This window comes from Schistocerca serialis, chromosome 8 (genome assembly GCF_023864345.2).
Source record: "Schistocerca serialis cubense isolate TAMUIC-IGC-003099 chromosome 8, iqSchSeri2.2, whole genome shotgun sequence".
Lineage (NCBI taxonomy): Eukaryota > Metazoa > Arthropoda > Insecta > Orthoptera > Acrididae > Schistocerca > Schistocerca serialis.
The window spans coordinates 323,780,819-323,798,929 of NC_064645.1; the positions used below are offsets into that span (position 1 = coordinate 323,780,819).

The 18,111-nt window shown below is 41.5% G+C and overlaps 1 protein-coding gene across 1 annotated transcript in view; it reads right to left on the bottom strand.

Annotated features, from left to right (window-relative positions):
- LOC126416999 (cilia- and flagella-associated protein 44-like) overlaps positions 1-18,111 on the bottom strand; it is a 582,681-nt gene that overhangs the window by 449,540 nt on the left and 115,030 nt on the right. The window contains exon 5 of the mRNA XM_050084886.1: positions 370-500. Within this exon, the coding sequence (XP_049940843.1) occupies positions 370-500 (131 nt within the window). The remainder of the gene's footprint in view (positions 1-369; positions 501-18,111) is intronic.

Below are 18,111 nucleotides of genomic sequence, written 5' to 3' on the forward strand. Positions count from 1 at the left end.
ACATCTAACTATACAAGATACACAAAGAGATTCCACGAAGCTTAAAATTACTACCAAAAAAGAGAAAAAAGTTTTTTTCTATCTGCAAAAAGGTAGGCAACTAAACAAAAATGAATACCAGAATATAGCACATTGTTCTTCAAGAGTTACATACCACCAACATAAAACATAAAGAGATGTCATGTGGCTATTATGAACATTTGTATGTTTGTGCCTCACCACATGCATGTCTCATACAAAAATGATTCAAAGGACAAATAAATTTATGCCCATAAGTACTCACCACAAACTGCATAATTTTTTACCTGCTCATCTGGCAGAGGATATTTATGCCCATAAGTACTCACCACAAACTGCATAATTTTTTACCTGCTCATCTGGCAGAGGATAAAATCCAATAATGTCAGAGATCTCTGTTTTGCCAAATCTTCCTAAAACACCCATTAACTTGAGGCCTGTGAAAGTCTTCGCCATTTTCCAAAATTTTATGTGACCAGCACCTAAAAATAATTGGAAGGTAATCAGAGAAATGTATTCAATGTTATTAAATTGATTGTCATCATTTCTAATTTATTTTAAAGAAGTAACAAAACAGTTATATATTACATTAGTAATGATATTCTGAATATATTTTAATAGCAATTTCATATTAGGCACTAACTCAATTGCATTGAGATATGTCAATAAATAAACAGAACATAAACCATCCAAAGACCAACTGACTGAAGAAACCCTGAACCATGTGACTTGTAGATACAGTACTATAATTCATCTGTTGTGCAAGATCATTGTCATCACTGATAAATTACAGGAGAAACAGGTTAACTTAAAGCAGATTAAGAATCAAATAGATTGTTTTCTTATGCATCTCTTGTCCTTCAAATGGAGTATTATTGGAAGATACAATGTTTCCACAAAATTAAAACTACTACATAAGTTACTTTTATTCAATCTTGTTCAATATCCTTCCTTGGGTTTCTAACAGTCTTCTCTCTTCTTTTTGCAGGAAACTGTAAACAAACATCCATTTCTGCTGTAACAATGTTCAAGATGCCACACATTATCACTATGCAAAATAACTACAGCAGTTTTGGTGAAGAAAATACTAACTGATGGATTCATATGGACTCCTTGAATCCCTATGTGTCTAAAATACTTTTTATATACATGCCACCCAAACACTTTATTGTGTTGCAATTAGTTTCAACAGTTTTACCATTGTCTGGTAAGACTAAAGCTTAAAATGTTATATACGACATTCCATTACTCAAGAACATGTTAACAATAAAGTTAATTCTGTGAAAGTAAGTGAGTCTTGGATATTGTATGATATCATCTAGCCCACAAACACAACCCTTACACATTAGGCCATGAAGTTATTTTCAGTGGCCAACAGTAGTATATTCTTTAAATGGCTGCTATGCTAGATACTATTTTTATGACTATTTTTTTTTTTTTTTACCCTCCGAAGAAATTTCCAGGAACCCAAATTTTATATTTGAGAGATTTGATTAGGTAACATGTTTTCCTGGCAAAGGTATAGATTTTTGGATACAGAAAAATTTGCGCTGAAAATAGTAACACAAAAAATTTTAATAATTACATGACAACATTTTTGAGTCATAATATCTTCTGAATGGCAAAGTTTACAATAATCCTAGATGTTCTTAATTTGAAAGACAACCAAGGCTTTCAAATGAGTTATGCCAATCCTAAAACAAACTATTATTACTGGTGTCAAATTTTTAAGTATATGTGGTTTTCCTGAACCTTACATTTGAATATTTCCTTAAAGAAAATGTTTCTTCAACAGATATATATTTATTTTCAGCCAGATGTAAATTATTCTCTGAAGATTAATATTTACAGCTCGAAGAATAATTTTGATATTTGTCTTGTATACAGTGTATGGATAATGTAGGAAAAAAAGTGAGAAAAAATAGTATTTATATTATGACTGTCTCAGGGGAAGTAGAGTTATTTCATCTGACTACGATCCACACAGTTTTTAATAATGTTTAATATTTCAACTATGTGACCAATCTGCAATATATCACCATATTAATTAGCTTTGCCTCAATAGGAAACATCTGTATTGAGTCTGACTTCTGTGTTACAAGTAGGACTCCTTTATAATATGATGCACATTGGCAGGACATAAAAATCCGATAAAGCTTTGGTAACATCATTCAGCATGTTTTGTGAAACTTCTGAAAAGCCAATTATACTTAGATTAGGGAAAATTTACCATGCTATGGGGTATGCATACACAGTTGACCAGCATGGCCTGCACACAGACTGAATGCATCTTGTGCAGTAAACTCACCAAATATCTATGTTTGTCTCAAAAACAGCTAAGATCACATCCCCTGTGGTGGCATTTAACATAAATAATGCTACTGCCGTCCGCCTGCTTAGCTGAATGGTAACATGCTTGCCTACCATGCAGCGGGCCCAGATTTGATTGCCAGTCAGATTGGAGATTTTCTCTGCTCGTGAACTGGGAGTTGTGTTGTTCTCATCATCATTTCAGCCTCATCACCTTGGATATCAAACACGACACTTTCTTGGCCACTCTTAAACTGTCTGGCCCAAGTAAACACTTGGTTCTGGGACAGCATAGCTTCCCCAAATTGTGCCTTCAAATGAATTAAAAACTCCAGAGATCCTACCCCTTTACAGGTAAAAAAACTTTATGATAATATGTTGTGCAATAGATGAAGAAACCTCGTGTTCAATCATGGTTGTAATGTGCCCAGAACAGAGGGCAGCATCAAATCTAGCTGGTTCTCCCTCCCTAACCCCCCACTCCACCATCCTGCTCAGAACTGCTTGTGTAATACACTAGTGCAATTACCATTCATATTCTTATCACCCTCATGTAACTTAAGGGCTTGTGACATTCCAGTATGGTAGATACTTTCCAGCATCCTTTGAAAGGAACCTTTGAAAAGCCCAAGCAGGAAGCAGCTCTTTGCTGAAGACCACTTGACTGCTTGAGAAGGAAATGACCAATGAAATGCCTGCATTTTGCTCCTGAAGTTGACTGTCAGTAAGCCCTGAATGTTATAACAGTTATTTATATAATTTATGAACCACTATCCCTGTAAACAACTCATTCATGTTGAAGTATTCCACATTATATAAAAGACATAACTTCCAATACAGCTGCATACACAAACAGGTAATGACAGTATTTCTAGATTTAGGAACTTATTGTTTTTTCTTAAGGGCAGATGTATTAAAGTCAGCAATTATGAGCACAATTTATTGGGCAACATACACCGACACGGTAGATGCACAGAGTTAATACACACACTTTTAAGTTTGGAGATGCACAAATAGAAGTGAGACAGCCAAAATCAGAGTCCACTCATAGCCCATGGTCAAAGCCAATCAACTGACAAGGAGAAGCTCAGCAAATTTTTGAAACTTCTAAACTCATTCCATTCAAATATTAAGTTCACCATGGAACTGGAAAAGAATGATCAGTTGCCATTTCTGGATGTACTTGTCAAAAGGTGTGCAGATGGGTTTTTTGGTCAAGTGGTGTATTTCAAACCTACACACTCTGATTTATACCTACAAGCCAGCACCAGTTACCACACAGTGCAGCAGAATGGAGTTCTTAAGACACTGGTCCACAGGGCATACATCTTGTCAGACTCAGATGTTTGGAAGGACAAACTGAGCATCTAGACCAGCGTTCCATAAAAATCAACACATAGTTTCAGAAGGCCATCCAACTAACCACACCGCCACATGTTCTAGAAGAAAACAAGCTGAAGCGAAGACTGGTGTACCTGACCTACACAGGATCTATTTCTACTGCAGTTTGTAGAATTCTCAGGACGCGTAACATCAGGTGTGTAAGCACTGTCTCAAATACAATCATTCCGTGAACTTTGATGAAACGAGGCTTCTGAAATAGAGCCTCAAATACTGGCTCAGTATTATATGAGACTCTATAGAGATAAAGGTCAGGATAAACCTCATGGATCATGACACTGGGTGCCAACTCAGTAGAGCCTGGGAGTCTACACTGTTCAAAAATGGCTCTGAGCACTATGGGACTTAACATCTGTGGTCATCAGTCCCCTAGAACTTAGAACTACTTAAACCTAACTAACCTAAGCACATCACACACATCCATGCCCGAGGCAGGATTCGAACCTGCGACCGTAGCAGTCGCGCGGTTCCGGACTGAGCGCTTAGAACCGCTAGACCACCGCAGCCGGCGGAGTCTACACTGTAGTTCCTGAAAATGTAATGGGGCAGCAACAGAACTTCACAGAGAGGAATTGTGAGTGTGGGCATCGGGAACGAACCCCAGACAGAGTGCTTTGTGCAATGGACCACGGATGCAACAGAGCAGGGCACTCTAGTGAAAACGGATCACAGAGAGAACACCCAGAACCCCACTGGACCAAAAACAGAATGCCAGTGCACACATGGGTACACTGGACTGCTGACAAAACAACAATGGTGAACCTGGCACACCAGATTGAGTAGGGAATGTCTAAGATCACTTTTGGTGGGAGCATAACACAAAGGATATACCTAGAACCACACCAGACCAAAAACAATATGTCAGCACATAGACAGATGCACCAATCTCAAGACATAACACCAACTGGGCAGAAGAGGGACTGCCTAAACATGCTTCTAGTGGGAGTGGACTGCAACCTGAAGCCTGGGACCAATTATGGAGAGGAAAGGCCGTAGTTGTAAATACTGCATCTGTTCCATTTGGCAAACAGTCTCAGGTAGCACTTGATGAAAATAATGAGTCATGTTTTAGAAATGTTGTGCATGTATAATGGGGATATCCAGTATGATACCTGATATCCGATACCACAAGGTTGCTGGGAAAGCCTAAAGAGTCACTTCGAGAGACTCTACAGATGGGAGATGTTCTGAAATATTAAGCTGGACAAGCTTTGAAAGAGGACAGGGAGGATGCTCGGTTCTCTCAGTTTCCTGCTGAGATGTTGCAAAGGAGATATATTACCAGACTTTCCCAGGATTAAGCTTAACGTCAACTCCAGAGAGGTGAACACAATATAAAATGCCAGGCAAGCATGGCACTTATGTGAGAAAGGATTCAAGATATGCACCCAGGCTAGATGTGGTAGCCAGTAAGCTTTTACACATTCACCTGTGTGGCAGCCTCCTTAGCACATGAAGCTAGGGACAAGGTAGACAGTGCCTCTTGATCTAGCAGAGCACACCAACAAGAATGCCTCAGCTTGCCAGTCCAGGAATGTGTGAGTAAGAAAGAACATCACATCTACATCTACATCTACATTTGTACTCTGCAAGCCACCCAACGGTGTGTGGCGGAGGGCACTTTACGTGCCACTGTCATTACCTCCCTTTCCTGTTCCACTCGCGTATGGTTCGCGGCAAGAACGAGTGCCGGAAAGCCTCCGTGCACACTCGAATCTCTATAATTTTACATTCGTGATCTCCTCGGGAAGTATAAGTAGAGGGAAGCAATATATTCGATACCTCATCCAGAAACGGACCCTCTCGAAAACTGGACAGCAAGCTACACCGCGATGCAGAGCGCCTCTCTTGAAGAGCCTCCCACTTGAGAGCCTTGCTAAACATTTCCATAACGCTATCACGCTTACCAAATAACCCTGTGACGAAACGCGCCGCTCTTCTTTGGATCTTTTTTATCTCCTCTGTCAACCCGACTTGGTACGGATCCCACACTGATGAGAAATACTCAAGTATAGGCCGAACGAGTGTTTTGTAAGCCACCTCCTTTGTTGATGGACTACATTTTCTAAGGACTCTCCCAATGAATCTCAACCTGGCACCCACCTTACCAACAATTAATTTTATATGATCATTTCACTTCAAATCATTCCGCACACATACTACAGAAGTAACTGCTACCAGTGTTTGCTTCGCTATCATATAATCATAAAATAAAGGAGCCTTCTTTCTATGTATTCGCAATACATTACATTTGTCTATGTTAAGGGTCAGTTGCCACTCCCTGCACCAAGTGCCTATCCGCTGCAGATCTTCCTGCATTTTGCTGCAATTTTTTAATGCTGCAACTTCTCTGTATACTACAGCATCATCTGCGAAAATCCGCATGGAACTTCCAACACTATCTACTAGGTCATTTATATATATTGTGAAAAGCAATGGTCCCATAACACTCCCCTGTGGTACGCCAGAAGTTACTTTAACGTCTGTAGACGTCTCTCCATTGGGAACAACATGCTGTGTTCTGTTTGCTAAAAACTCTTCAATCCAGCCACACAGCTGGTCTGATATTCTGTAGGCTCTTACTTTGTTTATCGGGCGACAGTGCGGAACTGTATCGAACGCCTTCCAGAAGTCAAGGAAAATGGCATCTACCTGTGAGCCTGTATCTAATATTTTCTGGGTCTCATGAACAAATAAAGCGAGTTGGGTCTCACATGATTGCTGTTTCTGGAATCCATGTTGATTCCTACAGAGTAGATTCTGGGTTTCCAGAAATGACATGATACGCGAGCAAAAAACATGCTCTAAAATTCTGCGACAGATCGATGTCAGAGATATAGGCCTATAGTTTTGCGCATCTGCTCGAGGACCCTTCTTGAAAACTGGGACTACCTGTGCTCTTTTCCAATCATTTGGAACCTCCTTCCGTTCCTCTAGAGACTTGCAGTACACGGCTGTTAGAGGGGGGGCAAGTTCTTTCGCGTACTCTGTGTAGAGTCGAAATGGTATCCCGTCAGGTCCAGTGGACTTTCCTCTGTTGAGTGATTTCAGTTGCTTTTCTATTCCCTGGACACTTATTTCGATGTAAGCCATAGTATTTCAGCTTTACGCTTGTCATCCTCTGTTTAATTGTTCGAGGTAGTTTTCGGATAGTGCACTCAGTATAATGTCACTCGATGTTCTGTCCCTACCACCCGTCCTAAACATCTGAGTGTCCCAGTCTATATCTGGTAAATTGAAATCTCCACCTAAGACTATAACATGCTGACGAAATTTATGTGAAATGTATTCCAGATTTTCTCTCAGTTAGTCTGCCACTAATGCTGCTGAGTCGGGAGGTCAGTAAAAGGAGCCAATTATTAACCTAGCTCGGTTGTTGAGTATAACCTCCACCCATAATAATTCACAGGAAGTATCCACTTCTATTTCACTACAGGATAAACTACTACTAACAGTGACAAACAAGCCACCACCGGTTGCATGCAGTCTATCCTTTCTAAACACCGTCTGTGCCTTTGTCAAAATTTCGGCATAATTTGTCACTGGCTTCAGCCAGCTTTCCGTACCAATAACGATTTCGGCTTCGGTGCTTTCTATCAGCGCTTGAAGTTCCAGTACTTTACTAACGCAGCTTCGACAGTTTACAATTACAATACCGATTGCTGTTTGGTTCCCGCATGTCCTGACTTTGCCCCACACCCTTTGATGCTGTTGACTTTTCTGTACTTGCCCGAGGCCATCTAACCTAAAAAATCACCCAGTCCAAGCCACACAGCCCCTGCTACCCGTGTAGCCGACTACTGGGTGTAGTGGACTCCTGACCTATCCAGCGGAACCCGAAACCCCTCCACCCTATGGCGCAAGTCGAGAAATCTGCAGCCCACAAGGTCGCAGAACAGTCTCAGCCTCTGATTCAGACCCTCCACTCGGCTCTGCCCACACGGTCGCAGAACCGTCTCAGCCTCTGATTCAGACCCTCCGCTCGGCTCTGTACCAAAGGTCCGCAGTCAGTCCTGTCGACGACGCTGCAGATGGTGAGCTCTGCTTTTATCCCGCTAGTGTGACTGGCAGTCTTCACCAAATCATATAGCCGCCGGAAGCCAGAGAGGATTTCCTCCAATCCATAGCGACGCACATCATTGGTGCCGACATGAGCGACCACCCGCAGATGGGTGCACCCTGTACCCTTCATGGCATCCGGAAGGACCCTTTCCACATCTGGAATGACTCCCCCCAGTATGCATACAGAGTGCACATTGGTTTTCTTCCCCTGCCTTGCAGCCAAATTCCTGAGGGGCCCATTACGCGCCTGACGTTGGAGCTCCCAACTACCAGTAAGCCCACCATCTGTGACTGCAGACTGAGGGGCAATCTCTGGAACAGGACAAGCAGCCATATCCGGCCGAAGATCAGTATCAGCCAGAGACAGAGCCTGGAACCGGTTCATCAGACAAACTAGAGAGGTCTTCCGTTCAGCCCTCCAGAATGTCTTTCGCCCCCTGCCACACCTCGAGATGACCTCCCACTCTACCACAGGTGAGGGGTCAACCTCAATGTGGGCAGTATCCCGGGCAGCCACAGCCGTAGTCCGATTGGGGGATGCATGGGACGAGCTGGCCGTCCCCGACAAACCCCCGTCCGGACCCCCACAGTGATGCCCATTGGCAACAGCCTCAAGCTGTGTGACCGAAGCCAACACTGCCTGAAGCTGGGAGCGAAGGGATGCCAACTCAGCGTGCATCCGATCACAGCAGTCGCAGTCCCTATCCAGATAGAGAACATTCACGCTGATTAACCTACGTGGCAAGCAGTTTCATGACGCCACACTGAAGATATTTGACAAGGACCTCAGTTTCACAACAACGCCTAGAAATGTGTCCATTTCAGGTTTCATCAGTGCAGTGGAGTAAGTAGCCAACACACTTTGACCAAATTCGGCAGCAGAAATTTGCCAGGAGATCTGCAGGGCACTCATCAATGCTAAGCTTCCAAAATTGGTATCTCAAGTGATAAGAGGCTTGCACTCCAGAGGCACTGGAAAGACAGAGCACCATGGTGTTGTCAGCACACAAAATGAACTCCAGTCATTTTGCAGTAAGCTGATTATAATTAGGAAACATAACAACTTCTGGAGGACCCTACTTACATACTTACAGACTTTTGGAATGTGACCCCACAGACAAAGTGGAAAAGATGTCTAGGGCTCCCTTTAAGGAAACAGATATGCCTGACTATGTCATCAAGCAACTACAATCAAATTGCCAGTCCCAACTAGACTACATGAGCTGCCAAAAGCACACAAAGAGGGCTTGACACATGTGCCTGACTGTTGGCAACATTAGTGCATCAATTTACCATAGTCAAGTACATGCAGAAACTGCTCTTGCCATATGTGGGGAAGTGCATTCACCAGATCCACAACTCTGGGGACTTCTCGCAATGTTTCAAGCAACTACTTATCACAGAATCTGATATAATGGTCAGTTTTGAGTGGTATCCCTGTTCACTATGGTGTCACTGAAAGACTCACTGGAAATGATTACAGAGATATTTGATGATGCTCTGTTGGACCTCTTCAGGCATATACTGACTAATTTTCTGTAAGAACCACACAGAAGGTGTAGCCCTGATTAGTCCGCTGCCTCCCGTTGTTGCCAATGTAGTCCAGCCAACAAGAGAAAATTAAGGGAAAAAACATACAGTCAGAAATGTTTGGACAGTGCTTCGATGGAGTGTCCTGACCAGTCGGGTGTGAGCGATGGAGTGGGGAGACATTTAATGGTCACTTTTCAACATTTTTCTCGAACAACTTGAAACCCACAGTTCCAACAAAATTGTTTCCCTGTACAAAATTAAACTACATTAAATTCCCTACACAAATGGTCTTATTCATTTTTCCCCTAGGACTAATATTTTCCATATTGCAGCAGTTGGAAAAATCACATATTATTAAAAATATTCTTCTAATAGTGTAAAATTAATGTTTATCTTTAAATGAAGTCGGTTAAAAGCAAATATTAAATGTGTGTACGACATCTAATTGCATTTGAGCTGTATCAAGGGATAAATTGTTTTCCGGGTGTGTAACTGGATGGAAGTTTTTGGAACAGAAGTGTGAAGGAAAGTAGGTCACTGGATTGTGGCCATGTACTTCCCTCTTTCATAGGTCTGCATAGGCTGAGCAGGCGATTTCTCATTCTTGTATATCCAACTACATCACAAGAAGCAACTTCAGAGTTTTTTGTGAAGTTATATGGATCCTCCACAGTGTGACTTATGAATCACTGGCAACATAATGCACAGACATGCCTGGGGAGTATTTATTTTGCACAAAATGCACACTACATGGAATGCAGATATGAGTTACTAATAACATTAAGATACACATATGGACAGAATGTACATAAATTTCTGCATACTATTCTACATTGCTAGAGGGGAAATTGATTCCTAGTCATCCTGTACGGCACCTGTAGTGTCATTCTTGGAAAGGTAACCTGCCCCAACATGAGCACTGCTCTTTTCAGTTTACAGACAGGCTACACCTCCCCTGCATTTCCTGTCCAATTCTCTTATGTGAGTAGACAAAATAACTTCATTCAGTTCATGTTTATATTGTGGAGTTATTTTCAGTTTATTAATGAGTAGTTATTTGCAGTTCTTAAGTGAGCTGTTACATAAAGGAGCTCAACAACTGGAGCTGTCAACTGTCTACCACACTGAAGAGCCCTTTTTCAAGTGTAAAATGCAGTCAATATGTATTCCACATTGTCAGTTTCATTGCCTACACTATCAGTCTATCAGTAACACAATTAATGGAGAGTGAAGTGCAGTAACTTACAGATCATTCATTAATTCACAAGTCACCATCAAGTGACTCAAACAGCATTACACAGCTGTACAACATGCTGTCAATGACAAGCCAGCAGCAAGGAGTCATATTTACCAACCTAATCTCTTTCCCTCTAACACTACAAAAGTCACCGACAACATCAACATCACACTAACAAATTAAACACACAGGAACATATTTTACATATACTAGCTCACTTAACAACTGCAAATAAGTAGACAAACTGAAAATAACTGCACCATATAAACACATGTTCAGTAATGTTATTTTGTCTATTCACATGACAGAACTGAACAGAAAATGCTGGGGAAGTATAGTCTGTCTGTAAACTGAGAATCAGGCTGTGCTCCCAGTGAAGGAAGTCATCTTTCCCAGAAGAACACTAAGCTGTCATACGGTATGACTAAGAATCAATTTCCTCTCTAGCAGTGTAGAACAGTGAGCAAAGACTTGCGTTTATTATTGTGGTTTTGCATGCTATCAATACCATACCAGGCAGTCCATTTTGAGAAGTTGGCATAACTCATGTAAATGTTCCACCAATCTGCAGCCAGCTCCAAAACACACCCTCTTAGCATGCACAGCTACTACCACTACAGAGTCAACTTAGGAAGATGCTGCACCAATGACAGCTGAGAATTTTTGGAACATTTTATCACTGCATTCAAAGACTTGTTAGTTACCTTCTTTTGTAAAAGACAAATCTGCCTGTCTCACGGAACTGTTGGACTGTAATTGGACTTGCTGAACTCAAGTTAAGTAAACCAGAGTTACGAACACATTACATGTGCTTCTCATTATTTTTTGCTGTCTCAGCATACACCTACTCCTTGGCATCCACCCCTGCCCTGACCAAACAACTGGCGACGAGACTGTTCCCACAAGTGTTCCAGTCTGGTTCAACTTCTCGCTATAAAACTACCTGGTGCAAATATTTTCTTGCAGAATTGTCGTTCTTCACCATCCTTGCCTTGCTTTGCATTTGTGTATTGCTTTTCAGAATACTTAACCCATTCTCATAACTTTTGCATGTATTGATCATGGCTAGTCCTCCACAAAAACTGTCAGTAACAAAGATTGTTCAGTTTCAGTCACAGCAGATGCAGCAGCTTATGGAAATGATGACAAGACTGCACACTTCTAGGCACATCACACCAAAGATAAGGACTGGCAACCATATTTCTTGCAACAGCCAGGGTGTACAGGCTTGCCTGCAAATGTTTCCCCACCACCCAGTCTGAGTGTGTTTCCAACGAAGAATGTATTGCTGCACTAGACAAATACCTACAATGAACAGAATAATATGGCAGTTGCACATTACAAATTCTTTCATTTGAGTAAACAACCTAAACACTCATGAGCAGTGGGCAGCAGACTTACAAGGGCTTACATGCCATTGCAAATTTAAGAGTAAGTGTGAAAATTATTATAGTTATGCAATGATAAGGGACACCATTACTCAATGTCAGATCCTTGAATACGCAGATTCTTAAGTATCCCGATCCTATCTTGCAACAGGTTTTGGAATTAGTGGAGAGTCAGGATTCATATGATAGATCAATGGTTGACTTCAATTCCACTCCTATTTGTGCCACACACAGTCGTAGTAAACAGGTTGCACCCATAATTATTGTGCCACAGAACACCAAGTGTCAGCAGTGAAGTAAACAGAATCAGTGTGCTCAGCAGCAGACTAGCAGTGTTAAACCTTTTCCTCAGGGTTTTCACTAACAAACAACTGGTTTGCCCGTCATGACACTATCTGTTATAATTGTAGTGAGCATGGTCACATCCAGTCTGTCTGTTTGCAAAAATGCAAGTCCAACAAGTGCTCTGCAATTTCTCAAAGGTCCCAGCTAAAAGATGTCAATGCAATTTTTTCCAAGTATAGTAGTGATTTTAGTGTTACATAGTACAAGTCAAGAGCAAGAGAGAAATAAATCACACAATTCTTCCATTCTACGTGAAGGAACTAGATTGTTTGTCACTTTGCCGGGATTGCCAATCACTAAAAACACATGCATCTGGGCACTGATGCATCAGTGACTTTATTGAACAAAAGCACCTAAGAACTATTAGGGAAGCTCAAGCAACAAAAGCAATAGGCAACTCTTTCTGGTTACAGTTGTTATATTAACTTAAGTATGTTGTTAAATTAACCTAATTATGTCATGTATTGGAAAATTCGACTCGTTCCACATCATTACGAAATATCGTATTCATGATCCATGGAGCTAGTATTAATCTAATCTAATCTAATCTAATCTGACATTCTCATGCTAGGCACATGTGGCTTACCTGCCACTTTTTGCAACTTTACGAAAACTATTTCATTCACAGTTTTGTGCTTACGTTACAGTGAAAATATTTGTGGCATGGACTCTTTTGACCTGTTTGTTTGCACATTCAAGATGCTCTCTGTGAACTCTTCTGTGCTTACAGAATGGATAGCTAAACTTAGTGGCGTTTTTCAAGGCAAAGTTAATAATTTTAAGGCTTTTATGGGTCACATTACAATGAAAGACAATGCGCAAGCACAGTTTTCTGTCACACAGCGCATCCCTCATGCTATCAGAGATCAGGCAGCACATGACCTCTTATCATGTCAAGAGAATGGTGTGATTTCCCCTGTAGCAACCAGTCACCTTTAGTACTGAAGAAACCTTCAGGCTAGTTATGCTTATGTGGAGATTTCAAGGCAACAGTAATTCCACAGACTGTGAGTGACTTTTTCCCTTGCATGGCCTGAAGATCTTGTGTACAAATTTGGTGCAGCACATTACTTCTTTTCCAAGACTGATCTTTGTGGTGCTTATTTGCAGCTTCCTTTGGATGAACAGTCACAAAAAGTTTTTGTGATCATCACCCACAAGGCATTATTTAAGTTTTTGAGATTGCTCTTTGGCAGTGAGTGCACACCTGCAATTTTTCAACGTTATTTGTCCACAGCTGACTGCCACAGTTCCTTCTTGTTCAAACTATTTGGATGACATAGTCATTTCAGAATGTTTTCCCAGCAAACATCTTGCCAATCTCAGGAAATTGTTTCACGTGCTCTCAGATGCTGGGTAAATTGTAATAAAGACAAGTACTCCTTCTTACAGACAAACTGAATATTTAGAAAATTTAATGAACAGTCAGGATATCCAACCTTTGCAGTCACACCAATCAGGACCTCCCAGCTCCCAGAAATGTCAGTAACTCCAAGCTGTGTTGGGTAAACTAGCCCATTACATTCAGTTGGTTCATACCATACATTGCAATGTTGTTGTTGTTGTGGTCTTCAGTCCTGAGACTGGTTTGATGCAGCTCTCCATGCTACTCTATCCTGTGCAAGCTTTTTCATCTCCCAGTACCTACTGCAACCTACATCCTTCTGAATCTGCTTAGTGTATTCATCTCTTGGCCTCCCTCTACGATTTTTACCCTCCACGCTGCCCTCCAATACTAAATTGGTGATCCCTTGATGCCTCAGAACATGTCCTACCAACCGATCCCTTCTTCTGGTCAAGTTGTGCCACAAACTTCTCTTCTCCCCAATCCTATTCAATACTTCCTCATTAGTTATGTGATCTACCCATCTAATCTTCAGCATTCTTCTGTAGCACCACATTTCGAAAGCTTCTATTCTCTTCTTGTCCAAACTATTTATCGTCCATGTTTCACTTCCATACATGGCTACACTCCATACGAATACTTTCAGAAATGACTTCCTGATACTTAAATCAATACTGGATGTTAACAAATTTCTCTTCTTCAGAAACGCTTTCCTTGCCATTGCCAGCCTACATTTTATATCCTCTCTACTTCGACCATCATCAGTTATTTTGCTCCCCAAATAGCAAAACTCCTTTACTACTTTAAGTGCCTCATTTCCTAATCTAATTCCCTCAGCATCACCCGACTTAATTAGACTACATTCCATTATCCTTGTTTTGCTTTTGTTGATGTTCATCTTATATCCTCCTTTCAAGACACTGTCCATTCCATTCAACTGCTCTTCCAAGTCCTTTGCTGTCTCTGACAGAATTACAATGTCATCGGCGAACCTCAAAGTTTTTATTTCTTCTCCATGAATTTTAATACCTACTCCGAATTTTTCTTTTGTTTCCTTTACTGCTTGCTCAATATACAGATTGAACAACATCGGGGAGAGGCTACAACCCTGTCTTACTCCCTTCCCAACCACTGCTTCCCTTTCATGTCCCTCGACTCTTATAACTACCATCTGGTTTCTGTACAAATTGTAAATAGCCTTTTGCTCCCTGTATTTTACCCCTGCCACCTTTAGAATTTGAAAGAGAGTATTCCAGTCAACATTGTCAAAAGCTTTCTCTAAGTCTACAAATGCTAGAAACGTAGGTTTGCCTTTCCTTAATCTTTCTTCTAAGATAAGTCGTAAGGTCAGTATTGCCTCACGTGTTCCAGTGTTTCTACGGAATCCAAACTGATCTTCCCCGAGGTTGGCTTCTACTAGTTTTTCCATTCGTCTGTAAAGAATTCGTGTTAGTATTTTGCAGCTGTGACTTATTAAGCTGATAGTTCGGTAATTTTCACATCTGTCAACACCTGCTTTCTTTGGGATTGGAATTATTATATTCTTCTTGAAGTCTGAGGGTATTTCGCCTGTTTCATACATCTTGCTCACCAGATGGTAGAGTTTTGTCAGGACTGGCTCTCCCACGGCCGTCAGTAGTTCCAATGGAATATTGTCTACTCCGGGGGCCTTGTTTCGACTCAGGTCTTTCAGTGCTCTGTCAAACTCTTCACGCAGTATCATATCTCCCATTTCATCTTCATCTACATCCTCTTCCATTTCCATAATATTGTCCTCAAGTACATCGCCCTTGTATAGACCCTCTATATACTCCTTCCACCTTTCTGCTTTCCCTTCTTTGCTTAGAACTGGGTTTCCATCCGAGCTCTTGATATTCATACAAGTCGTTCTCTTATCTCCAAGGGTCTCTTTAATTTTCCTGTAGGCGGTATCTATCTTACCCCTAGTGAGATAGGCCTCTACATCCTTACATTTGTCCTCTAGCCATCCCTGCTTAGCCATTTTGCACTTCCTGTCGATCTCATTTTTGAGACGTTTGTATTCCTTTTTGCCTGTTTCACTTACTGCATTTTTATATTTTCTCCTTTCATCAATTAAATTCAATATTTCTTCTGTTACCCAAGGATTTCTACTAGCCCTCGTCTTTTTACCTACTTGATCCTCTGCTGCCTTCACTACTTCATCCCTCAAAGCTACCCATTCTTCTTCTACTGTATTTATTTCCCCCATTCCTGTCAATTGCTCCCTTATGCTCTCCCTGAATCTCTGTACAACCTCTGGTTCTTTTAGTTTATCCAGGTCCCATCTCCTTAAATTCCCACCTTTTTGCAGTTTCTTCAGTTTTAATCTACAGGTCATAACCAATAGATTGTGGTCAGAGTCCACATCTGCCCCTGGAAATGTCTTACAATTTAAAACCTGGTTCCTAAATCTCTGTCTTACCATTATGTAATCTATCTGATACCTTTTAGTATCTCCAGGGTTCTTCCATGTATACAACCTTCTTTCATGATTCTTAAACCAAGTGTTGTTATGATTATGTTGTGCTCTGTGCAAAATTCGACCAGGCGGCTTCCTCTTTCATTTCTGTCCCCAAATCCATATTCACCTACTATGTTTCCTTCTCTCCCTTTTCCTACACTCGAATTCCAGTCACCCATGACTATTAAATTTTCGTCTCCCTTCACAATCTGAATAATTTCTTTTATTTCATCATACATTTCTTCAATTTCTTCGTCATCTGCAGAGCTAGTTGGCATATAAACTTGTACTACTGTAGTAGGCGTGGGCTTCGTATCTATCTTGGCCACAATAATGCGTTCACTATGCTGTTTGTAGTAGCTTACCCGCATTCCTATTTTCCTATTCATTATTAAACCTACTCCTGCATTACCCCTATTTGATTTTGTGTTTATAACCCTGTAGTCACCTGACCAGAAGTCTTGTTCCTCCTGCCACCGAACTTCACTAATTCCCACTATATCTAACTTCAACCTATCCATTTCCCTTTTTAAATTTTCTAACCTACCTGCCCGATTAAGGGATCTGACATTCCACGCTCCGATCCGTAGAACGCCAGTTTTCTTTCTCCTGATAACGACATCCTCTTGAGTAGTCCCCGCCCGGAGATCCGAATGGGGGACTATTTTACCTCCGGAATATTTTACCCAAGAGGACGCCATCATCATGTAATCATACAGTAAAGCTGCATGCCCTCGGGAAAAATTACGGCTGTAGTTTCCCCTTGCTTTCAGCCGTTCGCAGTACCAGCACAGCAAGGCCGTTTTGGTTATTGTTACAAGGCCAGATCAGTCAATCATCCAGACTGTTGCCCTTGCAACTACTGAAAAGGCTACTGCCCCTCTTCAGGAACCACACGTTTGTCTGGCCTCTCAACAGATACCCCTCCGTTGTGGTTGCACCTACGGTACGGTTATCTGTATCGCTGAGGCACGCAAGCCTCCCCACCAACGGCAAGGTCCATGGTTCATGGGGGGGGATACATTGCAATGACTTCAACAAAAGAATGTTCCATTGGAGAGGGCAGTAGTGTGCCAATCTGTGTTTTGGAAACCAAAAGATGCCTTACTGAGCGACTGTTGTTTGGTACACTTTGATCCCACCAAGCTACCCATGTCTTTTGTTCATGCGTCCTCTTACAGGACTGGCACTGCTCTCTCACATAGAGTTGGATCATTGGAGAGGCCAATTGCCTTCACTTACAAACTCCTCAACCAATGCACAGTGCAACTACTCACTGATTGAGAAGCAAGTTCTTGCATCATATGTGGGGTACTTAAATTGCACCAATATTTGTATGGCAGTACATTTTAGTTGGTTACAAATCATGAGCCTCTCACCTCATTGTTCAGCCCTTAAAAGCCAGTCCTACTGCACATGTCGCAAACGTTGTGGTGCTGGTCTCTGCTCCTTCTAAATTACCAGTACGAAATTGTGCGTGGGGCTATAGCTAAGTATTCAAATGCAGACACTCCTTCTCACCTACCAGTTGGCACTGATTCAGTGTTCAAGATCTCTGAGGAGTCTCATTATGACACTGATGATCAGGACAATGAAACACTTGATGGTTTTCCCAATGACCATCGATGAATTGCAACTGCTGTGGATCCCAGTCTTAAGATTCTATTGCAGTACTACCACTCTGTGTGGCCACACATTCAATTCAGAAAATTAGTGATCCGGTGGTTCACTGTTCTTTTGTGCTTCAACACGATGTATCAATTCAGCAAGAATTTATCATACTACACATAAACAATGATCAGTCTAGTGTGATTGTGCCATATTTGCTTTTGAAGGAAATTCTCCATCTTCTGATTCAGATACACTGAACGCACTAAGCAGCTTGTCCAATGCCACTGCATGGATACACAAATAGAACAATTGACTTTGCAATGTCCAGCTTGTGTGGAGCTGTGCTGCTCTGCCACACAAGTTATTTGATGGCCCATGC